Source organism: Babylonia areolata, chromosome 1 (genome assembly GCF_041734735.1).
Source record: "Babylonia areolata isolate BAREFJ2019XMU chromosome 1, ASM4173473v1, whole genome shotgun sequence".
NCBI classification, from domain to species: Eukaryota; Metazoa; Mollusca; class Gastropoda; order Neogastropoda; family Buccinidae; genus Babylonia; species Babylonia areolata.
In genome coordinates this window covers 53,702,900-53,716,761 of record NC_134876.1, presented here as the reverse complement: position 1 = coordinate 53,716,761, position 13,862 = coordinate 53,702,900, and the positions used below count along the sequence as shown (strand labels likewise).

The 13,862-nt window shown below is 37.6% G+C and overlaps 1 protein-coding gene across 1 annotated transcript; it reads right to left on the bottom strand.

Annotated features, from left to right (window-relative positions):
* Positions 1-321: 321 nt before the first annotated feature.
* Positions 322-13,473, bottom strand: LOC143292641 (ubiquitin carboxyl-terminal hydrolase isozyme L5-like). The gene is made up of 12 exons (XM_076603133.1): positions 13,176-13,473; positions 12,733-12,796; positions 11,587-11,692; positions 10,707-10,832; positions 10,349-10,410; positions 8,551-8,681; positions 5,382-5,448; positions 3,512-3,611; positions 2,773-2,865; positions 2,250-2,348; positions 1,385-1,450; positions 322-438 (listed from the first exon to the last, which is right to left on the bottom strand). The coding sequence occupies exons 1-12, from the start codon at positions 13,246-13,248 to the stop codon at positions 427-429; spliced, it is 999 nt and encodes a 332-aa protein (XP_076459248.1). The 5' UTR covers positions 13,249-13,473; the 3' UTR covers positions 322-426.
* Positions 13,474-13,862: the final 389 nt, after the last annotated feature.

Below are 13,862 nucleotides of genomic sequence, written 5' to 3'. Positions count from 1 at the left end.
AAATGTTCATTGTCATTGTCCATTTGTGCTCATTGTAGCACCGTGTGTGCGTGCAAGTGTGCATGCGTGTGTGGGTGCCTGTAGACAAATGGTTGTCTATGCCTGTGTGTATATGCACACTTATAACTTTATTTATACACATGTGCATGCATATATGTGTATCTTTACTTACAAGTTACATACGTACACACACAAATATTTTAGTTCTAGCAACACAGCAGACAGCGTTAAGTGTTTTTGAGAAATTTCAGAAAAAAAACCCCAAAAAAACAAACAAACCCAAATACACACACACACAAAAACATATAAAAAAAACAATAGGACCTATGCACCATTTATTTGACAGAAAAACAGTAAAATGTCCATTCAACAACAATACACATTGTCACTCAGCCAACACATCATGTGGAAATTGTCTGTTTTCTGCTACTGGGAAGCCTGCACACACAAACGAAAAAAAAAAATCATTTATGCATATTAAGTTGATATGACAATGCCAGAAAACACAGCATCCAAATATGTTTAATCATTATTCAAAACAAAAAGGAAAAAAAAAAAAGAAAAAAAGGTACTGATACTTATATAGTGCCTATCTTTTGTCAGAGACCAAACTATGTGCTTTACAAACATGGAGTCATTTCCACAACAGGCTGTCTACCTTGAAAGAGTCAAATCGTCAGGCTTCTGTCATGCACACACATGCATACTTCATAGATTATCTGCATATGGATCACTTTTTATAATGACGGCCTGTCAAAACGGTGCTGGGACATGTTTCATTTCCAGTAACTTAAACTGCATTTATCTCTACAGATCCCACATTATAATGAAAACTACTCCTGAACTCTGTATCTTGCTAATAAACAAACTTCCTGGAGCTGCCTAAATGACATGTCAATGTCTATTAGGTTCTTCAAGCAGCACTATGTAATGTGTTTCAGAATTATTAAACATGTTAAAAAAAACAACAAAAAAACAACAACTGCTAACAACAGAAACAAATTAAACTCTATGTTGAAGGAAACAAACAAACAAACAAAAAATAACCAATCATCTTCCTACTCGAGAAAAAATTGTAAGCTGGAGGGAAAAACTTAGTTCCCAATGCCATCAGTAATGGGGAGGGTTGCACAATCAATCTTAGGAAGCACTCGGTGTGTTTAGCGATAAGAATTTTCCTTAGTTTTCGGAATTTTTTAAAAACGGGATGGTCAGTAAGTTCATCTACTGACCCATTTCGCTAAGATTGCTTGTGCAGCCTGCTTCTGGTTCTTAAAAAAAAAAGTAAATGACCAGTATTGACTTGCTTCAAGAAACAAAGGTAAAATAATAAATGGTAAATTTCTTTTTCTTTTTAATTAATACACAAGGTGCCAGTACAAACCTGAGATTCCAGCTTCTGTTGCGCCTTTTCCTTCTCACTTCTTTTCTGGGCTGCTATTTCTTTTGCCTACAAAGAAAGTCATACAGTGTGAACAATACCATTTCTTTCTGCCACTGAAGCATCATCCATATTTATGATACTGTATGCATGTGTGTGTGTGCACATACGTGCAAATATGTGAGCATGCATGTGCATTACTATACATTCGTGTGTATATGCACACATGAGGTACACATGCTTGTGTCATGTACGCACAGGAGTATGCATGTAAGTTTGTGTATATGTTTGAGCCTTGGACCAGTGAGTATTTGTGGGAACACATACATGCACATGCATGTGTATATGAGCGTGTGTATTCACGTTCATGTATGCCGTCTGAAAGAGTGTGCATTATGAAGCATGCCCTTCTGCTTTAGGTCATACATTGCATACATATTGCTGGCTATAATTTGTATTCCATCTCATGAACTGAATATATATATATATATATATATATATATATATATATATATATATATATATATATATATATATATATATATATACACACACACATATACATATATATAAATACGTAAGTAGAATTCTAAACAACTCTACATCTGAAACATGTTCAACTAAAAACTTTATTTCTGATAAAATAAGTAAATTCATTTCTGCATGGGAAAACATGCAGGTGACAATTACAAATGAATTGACTTTGAAAACACGCACTCAAGAATTAGTAAAAGATATAACGCATAAACACACACAAGCACAAACACAACCATAAACAAATGCACCCACAAACATGTACTTGAGCACACACACATATATAATTTATACAACACACATAAGCATTCAGTTATCAAGGACACACACTCACCTTTTCTATCAAAGGCAGGAGTTTCTTCTCTGTTGCAAGGATCTTCAACAGCTCCATTATAAATGGAAGATAATTGTGCCTGCGTCGAATATTTTCAACCTGAAAACAGTCAAAACATGTTAAAAAATATTTAGACTAAACATTGATCAAGGCAAAGTAACCATCCATAATGTTACTAATGATTAAATATACTTTTTTTGATAATCCATGCAAGGAGCAAATTCTTCCAATGGAAGATAATGAAACCTCAAGTCTTGAGTCCTATACGAGCAAAATCTGTGTAGAAAAAAGTATCAGAAGATCTTTTTTTCTTTTTTTTTAATCATTCACACCATAATAACAAGACACTAAACTGAATTTTGGAGAAAAAAAACAACAACAAAAACAAACACACACACACACACACACACGGAGGAAATGACAGGAAAAGAAAAAGACAACCAAGCCAGACACAGGAAAACTTGAGCCCCTATCAAGGCTCCATGTCACACTGAAGAGTATAAACAAAGGAATGGCTGCTTGCCTTGTACTGCTTTCTTTTCCTCTCCTCTTCCTGCAGCAGAAGGTTCAGCCGGTTAATCTCTCCCTCAACGTTGTTGGTCTCCATACCCCCTTGCTGAAACCGCCATTTCGCACAATCATCACACATGCTGAATCAACCCTACACACTCACAGGGGAAGTGTGGGGAGACAGGGAGACAGAGAGCTAGTGGTGGGTGTGGTGGAGGGTGAAGGGGAGACAAATATTCACATTGATCAAGCTGACTTTAGGTATTATATACTCAGCAGATTTTGGGTATTTTCAATGACACAGCTGACATGTCTCAACCTGACCTGATCTCCCTGACCTGACCTCCAATATGAAATCAGAAGTGCTTCCCCTCTAAAGGAGCAAGATTTCTATGCCTCTGCCTGGTTTATACATTCCTCTGATAGCAGCAGTTAGGCATTGGTGGTATCTTACAATTCCACTAGCCACATAATTTGGCCAAAAGAGCAAACCTGCTGGTTATGGTTTGCACCACTTAGATATGGTCAGTAAATGATAATAACAATAATATTAACCATTATATAAGGCTGAAACAGCTGTTGTTAAGATGAAAATCACATGCTAAAATCCGATGAATTTTTATAGATTGTTTTCTTGCAATGGAAAATGATGACATAAAGAAATATCATGTGAAAAGTCACCTGACACACACACCAGCACTTTCTTTCTCTCCCTTCTCACTAACATCAAGACATCAAGGTGTATGACTCACATCTAGCTGTGACTGAAGATCTGCTAGTTTCTTTTCAAATGACACCTTTCTGTCTGACACCACTGCCATCAGGTTGAAGTGGATCTCATCTGCACTGTACCTGCAAACAATTCCAATTCTTTTCCTGCATCTGGTTTCAAAAACAAACGTTACCTAGTGTCTGCAATCAATGTAAATGAAAGAAAATTATTTCAAAATGACACATGGCTATAGGAAAATAAATGAAAAGCACAATACGCAAGCCAACCCTGGGTTGCAAATAGACACAAACAAAACAAAACAACAAAAAACCAACCCCAAACAAAATACAAGAACACAATAATGATCCCATAATTTTGTATAAAATATATATGAAAGGAAGCAAAGAGTACAGTCTTGTTAAAAGTCCCAAACCTGAAAAGACCTACATAGCATCTTAGTCATCAGCCTCATCCTCATTGACTATCAAATGTTTATCAATATGAGGTGTGTTCAAAAAGTATCCAACCTTTGTTCATAAAAACTACTCGTATCCAGATACAACAAACCTACACTAATCTCCTTCAAAGTAGTCCCCTTGGGCTGCCACACACTTCTCCCAACAGTTCTGCCACTGTTGGAAGCAGCGCTGGAACGCCTCTTTTGGGATGGTGTGCAGCTGGTCCGTCGCCTTCTGGATGATGTCTTCTCTGGACTGAAATCTAGTCCCTTTCAGGAGCATTTTCAGCAGTGGGAACAGCCAGAAGTCACACAGAGCCATGTCAGGAGAGTAGGGAGTCTGAAAAAGCACAGGTGCGCATCACCAGGGTCCTCAATTGGTCAATGACAATCTCATTTCAGGATGTTGCGGGCCAACCAGAACATGCTTCACCCTCCACTGATGTGCGGCCATCTTTGAAGCAGTTGTCCCACTCCTTTATCTGTGTGGTGCCCATGGCTTCATCCCTGAAGGCCTGTTGAATCTTGCAAATCGTTTCTACTTGGGAATCGCCAAGCTTGACACAAAATTTGATGCAGTAGCGTTGTTCATGTTTTTCAGTCATTTTGTCAAAAACGAAAATCCAACGGCGCTCACTTACACTTCCTCACTCATCAGCGGTCTGCTGTTGACTGACAGCTTCTGCAGGCAGGAAAAAATTCACGCATGCACATTAGGGTCGCCTAAATACGTGCACCAAACCACGCCTCCCTAGCTTCATTTGTTAAGGTCAGATACTTTTTGAACACACCTGGTATAACTGTTCCTAGTTCTGTGGCCTTCCATGCTCAGTGAGTCAGTCTCTTCTCACAGTGCAGAAAGCCAACAATACATCAGAACACTGGCACAGGAAAAGAGCCCTCTGAAGAAAACTACAATTTATACCAGCACCTCAAAGCTTATGAAACAAAAAAGGGAAATTAAAAAAAAAAAAAAAAATTACATAACAATATCACAAACGCCTCAAACATACACATAACAAATCCACTGCGGGTTATTTGACTTTAAAAGAATAAGCCATTTCTGTTACACTTGTCAATGTACAACAATATCACTATCAACAAAAAGAGGTGAGCTGTGGAATGACTGACCACAGGCATTTTCAAACAACATGTATTCAGACCGTAATCCTGGTGTGGAAACCTCTCAGAGAGTTGTGTCAACCTGTTCATACGAATAAACACTTGCAACAGCATTGTTACATACACATACATTTTAAACTCAAGTGAGCTCTCAACTTACTTAAAGTGAGGTCTCATCACAAATATTACAGAAAAACAATCTCACTTCAAGTAAGCTCCCGATTTCACAAAAATTAACTACAGAAAAAAACAACAAAAAACCTTGCCTCAAGTGAGCTCTCAACCTCACAAACAACAAACTGCAGAAAAAACTACAACAACAAAAACTTACTTCTGCATGCGCTTCTCTATGACTGGCCTAGCCACATCTGTCCACTCTGTATCTGCTGGTATGGCACCTGGAAAATATATGCGCCTCATTTTGAACATTCATGCGGGAATACAGCCCTTTCACATTGTGGTGAAGGAAATAAAACCGGCTCATAATTATAATCTGGTCTAGAAGTGAACACTTTTTTTTTGGACATGAAGTCCACTGTTTTCTACCACGCTGAGCTGATCTGAGCTAGTATTAGCTAGCTGTCAAAATACCAACATAAACCAGATACTATTGTCTTTTTTATTCTCTCAAGCAGCCATTCACAATTAGGCAAGCGATAAAACTTCACAGATCTTGTCTTTTTTATTCTCTCAAGCTCTCAAGCAGCCATTCACAATTAGGCAAGCGATAAAACTTCACAGATCTCACTAAGACAACAGTTTATTCATGGTTCAATTACTTTTTATTCTATTAATTAACTACATATTTTTTGTGTTTTATTCTTTTGATATTCATTTATATTTTTCATAATCATAGACAAATCGTTTTCAATGCTCATCAAGTATAAAATAAAATATTCCATTGATAGTGATTATAATCATGAAAAAGGCAATATTTGTTCTTTTATTTCATAATTGTATCTGTTTCCTTTCACATATCACTCATACACTCCAAGTCCAACACCTCAGTAGTGATAAATAACATTACATGTTCAGTGTTCTGCTGCCTTTAACACAGATTTACATCAGTTATTTAATCTATATGCTACAAAGTTCAATCCAGTGTTGGGAATATAACAGACAATTTGATACATTTTTTTGTCCGTTTGACAAAACACAAATCAGCAGATATCATATACACAACATTGCTACATGTAGGCAATCATTGATTTACCATCCTCTGAAAAGCCAAATAAATATGGAAAGAAAGTACCGTAAAGTTCGGTCTATCAGCCGCAACTTTTTCTCCCAGCTTCAACCTCTGCGGCTTATTTGCGGATTTTCCCAATTCCGGGAGTGTCACGTTCTCGTCTATTCTTAGCTGCCCTTCAACTCACCAAAATCATGATTTCTATTCATTAATTTCTGGATGAGCTTCAGATTTGTGTGCTAACTGTTCACGTTTTAAAAATCAGATCCGCACACATTAAAGCCTTCAGTTGAGCATTCAGTTCTACTCTGCTCAAGCACACACCCTCATCATGCCGAAAACGCGACATAATGCCTACGATGCAGCCTTCAAATTGAAGGTGATCGACCTAGCTGTTGAAAAAGGCAATAGAGCCACTGCACATGAGCTTGGAGTGAATGAATCGATGATACAACGTTGGAGGAAGCAGCGTGAACTTTGTGTTGTAAGAAAATGATAAAGGCCTTTAGACGCAAGAAGTGCAGATGGCCTGAATTAGAAAACCACCTCGAAGACTGGATCAACACACAGAGAGTGAATGGCCAAGGCGTTTCCACAGTTCAGATCTGACTGAAGGCAAGAACAATCGCTGCAGAAAAGAACATTGAGGGTTTCCAAGGTGGGCCATCATGGTGCCTCAGATTCTTAAAGCGAAGAGGTCTTTCAGTCAGGACAAGAACAACTCTCTGTCAACAGCTTCCTCCTGACTTTGAAGAAAAACTAACAAACTTCTGTTATCTCACACAGGAGAAAATAGGCGAGAAATTCATTGGTCCGCAAGACATCATTAATATGGACGAAGTACCTTTGACCGTCCTCTCGACAGAACTGTAAATAAAAAAAAAGTGAATCATCCATCACACTGAAAACAACTGGTCATGAAAAACACACTTTACTTGTGTTCTGAGCTGCATGGCATCAGGAGAAAAGCTACCACCAACGGTCATTTTTAAACGCATCACGATGCCAATGGAAAAAATTCCCAAAAGGAATCGTCGTAAAAGTCAACAAGAAAGGGTGGATGGATGAAACCTTAATGAAGGCGTGGCTGGTAGAGTGCTGTGGCAAGCGACCAGGGGGTTTCTTTCACCGGAATAGCATGGGAGCCCACATTACTGACTCTGTGAAAGAAGCTGTCAGAACAACCAACTCAATTCCAGCAATGATCCCAGGAGGCACAACCACGTATTTGCAACCACTCAACATCAGTATCAACTGTCCTTCCAAAGTGGCACTGCGTGTCGAGTGGGAAAACTGGATGACAAGTGGTGAAAAGTCATTCACCAAAACTGGCCATTTACAACGAGCTAGCTTTGCTGAAGTCTGTCACTGGATCCTGACAGCATGGGGAAAAATTAAGCAGTCCACCATTATCAATGGTTTTCGTACGGCTGGACTGTGTGCTGCAGCAGACGACAGTGCAAGCGACGAACAAGCAGCGATCTCCACCTTGCGTTCGGGTTCATCAAGTGAAAGCGAGGCTGAGGTCAGTGACAAGATGGTGGAGGAAGCAGTGCTGATCCTCTTTAACTCAGACTCTGAAGACGGAGATTTCAGTGGATTCAGTGAGCAGGACGATGTGGAATAAAAGTGACTATCCTTAAATTATGGATCTTATTTTCGTTGTGTTTTTTTTTTTTTTTTTTTTGGTGGCACTAGCAGTATTTTCACTTGCTTTTCTTTGTGTTGTTTCTGCTTGTGTTTATTTATTCATAACCTACAGTATTGATAGCTTTTCTGTAGTATCGGTATGTGTATGAAGTTCAAATTAAAAAAAAAAGAAAAAAAGGGTTTATTTTTTTGTGGCACTAGCAGTATTTTCGCATGGTATGTGTTCTGGTACCAGTAATAGGTGCAGCTTATAAGCCAGTGCGGCTTATGTGTGTATAAAGTTCAATTTTTTTTTTTTTTTAATTTAGTGGGTGCAGCTTATATACCAGTGCGCTCAATAGACCGAACTTTACGGTAAAAAGACACACACACTCAACAGTGGCACATCAAAAGTCTTCACAGCAACACTAGTTTCAGTTCAAAACAAAGTAAATAGTTAAGAAACATTTTCACTGAAACATGAAGCAGCAACAATTAAGATAAATGGCAGAGAACAGAATCAGCCTCATGAAATGTAACTGATCAAAGCGGCAACAATTAAGACAAACGGCAGAGAACAGACTGAGCCTCAAGAAATGTAACTGATCCAAGTGGCAACAATTAAGACAAACGGCAGAGAACAGATCTAGCCTCAAGAAATGCAACTGTTCCAAATGCTCACCCAGATCTACAGGCCCATCCTTCAGTCCATCCAGCTCGTACAGACGACCCTCAAATGGAATGTAGCCCACAAAATGATACACATCGTCATCTTTCTTTGCCATCTTCTCATCAAATTCGAACATCTGTTGTCTGAAATGAAAAACATCCCTTCACATCAAATGCTGTGGCATAATATCTGAACTCAGGTTTAAACATATTCAATATCTGATCTATTTGTATATATATATTTTCACAAGATATATGAAGAACATGGGAAAAGAAAATTCAATATGCACACATATATTCAATACAGTCACTGACTTTTTAGTTTCAGTATTTCTACTATTTCAGAAATCTTCAATCACTAAGTCACAGTGACAAGAATTTCTGAACATTTCTGATCAGTTATCATCATGAATTAAATCAAAACATGAGATCAATTTCATTTAAGTAATACTGTTTTAATCATTTATCTATCCTATACTGAAAGTGAAAAGCAGTTGTTCATTTCCTGATGGGAATCAAAATTTGATGATGCTTGATACTAACATAAGGCATCTGAATAATCCATTGAGAAATGCTGTGACACTATCCTTTCTGTGCACATTTCAGAACACTCAATATATTCAGTGTCTGAGAATCAACATGCAAAAAACAACAACAACAACAACAAAAAACAACTACAAGGACATAAAGACTAACAGCCATTTACAATGATAACCCTGACATCAACGGATAAAGAACTGAGAAGTGAGCATGGTAACCAACAAAAGATGCTGTGATGTATTTCTCTTAGAGATTTACTGACGGTCTAATCACACAGGCTGGTGATTTGCTTTTTTCCTCCGGAGACAGAAACCTGACCTTCATGCTGGGAAATCTATCACACTGCAATTATGGCAAGAAATGACAGTGCAAACTTAATATACTGTAGTTTTCGGCCTACATTTAAAAAAAACAAAAACAACTCAAATCTGACCCCTGCATCTTGTCAGCTCAATGCACTCTGTCTGTGTCTGAAAACTATATTTCGACCACCACATGGTGGCACCCATCACAACAAACTCAATATATGACAACATCATTGATCACAATAAATGGAAACAATCACACTTAATAGCAACACTTCTGTCTTAAAACTCCTGTTTGATTTAACATGGTTCATGTTCACTATCATATCAAATTGAAACCAATTTGCATATGTTTTTTTTATAACACCTAAGTGAATGTGACTGTAATTCGACTAAGGCCATGAAAAAAAGAGCAGTATCTGATTTGGAGATAGACTGAGCAGTATCTGATTTGGTGATAGATTTATAGTTCAAAAGCAGAGAATCAGAAATGTGAACTGATCACTTTTCAAAAGCAAAATGTGAAACAAAATGGAGATCAGGACTGAAAGCAGGGCTAGCAGATGGGATTCTGATTGAACAAATTCATGAACTGGGGCATTAGTATGCATTTGCATTCAACTGAAAGCTTCAGAACTGTAAAAATTCAGAAAACACAAAAGCAAAAACAAAAAATCTGAAACAGAGCACACAGCTGACAGGGCAACAGAGCCAAGTCAACAAGCAGACAAAAACAAGTCTGAATACAATTAAGTTTTCCTGAGACAATGTCTACTCAAAAAACATGTGGTGTCAGTACAGCCTTACAGATAACTTTCACTTGAAGACAGATGCGCTCTATGCACTATATCATTGTATATGCACCTTATCTGCACCTGAATTGGGATTTCTACAAGGTGGTGCGCCTTGTGCGCTGCAGCGCCTTGTAAACCAAAACGTATGATGTACAATGATTTGTCTTCTTACCTTGAGAAGCTGTTGTGCACTTCTCTGATCAGATCTGAATTGCTGAGACTCAACCCTCGTAACTGCACACAAACAACCCTTTGATCAACAGTATTAGCAGTGAGCATAAATATGACTGTCTCCATTTTCAATTGCTTTCTTTCCCTTTCCAATCACCAAACTCTCTTCTTTCTCATTTTCTTTCTTAATTTTTTTTGTTTGTGTTTGTATCATGCGCTATACAAATGCACATTAACATCATTAGTGTTACTGTTAGTATTATCCTTCTTCTGTGTAAACAAAATATCGCCAGGGTTATGCAGCAGATCTATACAACTGTCAGCTTGAATCATTCTAAAGAAGAGTTCCAACAACTTACAGAGGGGTCAAAGTTCTGGGCGAAGTCCTTGAAGCTGGAAAGGGTGTCCCCAAGGGACATGTCAGGGTGGGAGCAGTTCAGCAAAATGCTCAGAATGGCCTGGGTGGCACATGCGTTGTTAATCACCTGCACACACAGGTACACAGATATAAAACTCAAATGACACTGGCAAGGGGAGTGTTGTTGAAGCACACATTTCCAGTTTTCAGCACTACTTCATTCCAAAAACTTTAAAAACACTGTTAGCACAGATGACCAAAAGCATGACTAAGTAAAGGGAACATGTAGGGGTTTTCAGTACTGCTTTATTCCCAACACTCTAACACATTTCATAAGAGAGACAAACAAACACATAATATATATCTGATATAAAAGGGAACTTTAGTTTTCTATTCTAAGTTAAACCCAGGAATAAATTTCCTCAATTAAAGATCCCCACCCCCTTCCACAAAAAAACAACAACAACAACAACAAAAAACAGTAAAAGGAAAAAAAGAAGAAGAAATAATCAAACCACAAATAACAACGGCAACAAAACAATTCAGATCGTAGCAGCAAAATACATGTACATCAATGCCAATGCAGAGCTTGCTTTTCAATTAAAAAACAAAAACAAAAACCAACTCTGAAGAAAACATCTATGAACTGTTTGCTGAAAAGAATAATCCCTCCAAACATTTTTCAATTAAATTTAGCATTACTTTCTCCTGAACCGTCCTTAACTAAGAATACAAATACTTTCATCCAACTATACTAACAGATACTTTGTACTAAACTAACAGGTGCTGTGTTGATTTTTTTTTTCTGATCTTAGAAACAATCTACATTTCAGTTAAGTCTACAATTAGTACAAGGCAAAGGCATTATTGTTGAGTGTTACCTGCTTGGCAAAGAAAATTTTCTCCAGGCGACTGTCCTGAACCACAGAGCCATCAGGTTCTTTGTCTGGCACCCACTTGAACAGGAAGATCAGTCCGTGCACTGGTCTGTTTGAAATCAACAGAAACATGTTCAGAACAGAATACCTCAGTCATACATTGTAATGGGAATATTTCATGATTCATGGGTCCAGTAAACTGTGATAAAATCACTTAATCAGTGTTAACTCTCAAAATGTTAATGATGGTCTTACAATTTTATTTGTTACATGCTCTGCATAACTAGTACGCTTCTAATCAAACGTTTTGCAAATGCTGTTTAAATGTGGATTATAACAAGTTTAAATACCTGAGTATGTTTTATTCTCATCTGATTTAAGTGATTAGTAACAAATAGTAACATATTTCTTTTCATGATTTAGATTACTAATCCTTAAACTGGTTAAAACAATATTCTATTTCCAGTTCAAGTAAATTTTGAAATAAAAATCAAAGATACTGCAAAAGTCATCTATACTCTCACACAGACAATGAGACATCCTACTTAGATGAAATGATTTGCTGAGTGAAACACTGCAGCAAACACACACACACACATACACACACACACACACAATATGTATACACTTTCAGCTTTCAAGTATCATTATTACCATCTAATGATCTATATAAAATACAAGCTGCATCATTGCAAATAGACCGCTGTAGAGTTCCCTGCTTATTTGACAAGTACTGAAGTAGTTTAAAAACTGAGGCATGTCACATGATTTGTGCTCTCGAAGTTGATTAGCTCTACGTAAATTGTGCCAGCAACACTGGTGATCAAGAGAGACAGAACATGCATAAGAGCTGGCTTCTTTTTGCACCTTTTTGCCTCATTTAACAATTTGAAACAAAAAAAGAAAAAAAAAGTGCAAACGATGACACTTCATTCTGCATAGTTTGGTTGTAAAATTGGAAGCTATTAAATGAAGAAATGCAAGACAGCACGTTTCTGCTTTTGCCTATGTTAACTGCCTTTAGCAATACTCGCAATTTTGAGTGAATGTTTGATGCACAAGATCCAAGATGGCCACGGAACTCTCCAGTGGTCTATTCAAAAGCTGCATGATATACACACCAATATACTACATTATAAGATCACTTACTTCAGCTGTTCAAAAATGTCTTTGTCCAAGCACCATATTTCTTCTACTTGAACACCTGTGCAACCTAATGACACACACACACACACAAACATAATATCAATGATAAGTCTAGTAACAATACCACTGCAGTATAAAAAACAGAACAGTAGAACTTAGAAGTGCACATCAAAATTAATGTGGTCAAACGCCCTTTGTCACCCAAATATATAGATCACACGTGAGCTCACCACGCCATTTCAAATCTGGAATGGGGTAAGCGAGACAAGTGAGTGAAATGTGAGAAGCATGGTCTGATGTGCATTGCAGTATTTTGCCCAACATGCTTATAATGCGAGTACAGTAAGAAATCAGTGATAATACTTTTACATAAATAACAATCGAAAATGACAACAGAGATAACAACAAGGTTTTAAAGGTAAATCCAACATGTAAGCAAAACATACCAAAGCCCTTGATCAGTTCGGTAAAGACGCCTGGATCACTTTCAATCAAACACCAGTCCCCGGCAGCTGCCATGTTTGCTGGATTTGTATGAATGACCGAGCAAATTTTGGCTCCCCACAATTACAGAAAAATATTTTTCATTCAATGTTTTGTTTGTTACTTTTTGCTTCCCTCTTTTCAAATCTGAAAACAGGTTTGTTTATCTGTTTTGAATTTATCTAAAATATATCATGTTAGTCAAAATACAATTTACACCTTCGAAATTCTACAGTCATTTTCGAAGGGGCTCAAGAAAGTAGAATCACCGATATTGAGAGTAACTTCCCTTGTGTAATGTAATGACGTCACACATAGGCACCTCACAGGTGTGACTTGCTCTTTGGAATCGCACATTGTGCCTACCATTGTCACAGCAGAATAAATTTCAGTAACATTTTGAACTGTCTGATTTAAATTTACCTTAGCCACGAAAACGTTCGAATGAATGGATTATAACATCATGCCTTTATTTTCATTAAAAAACAACAACAAACAACAACAACAACAACAATCAAGAACAGTAAACCCGAACAAAAACACACGTACAAAATGTGTACACGTTCGGACAACATAAAGGCTGGCACTTGTCCCAGCCAGCGAGGACGACAGGCAACCGTTGGTAATTTGCTTGCAGCCCTGTATGCAGC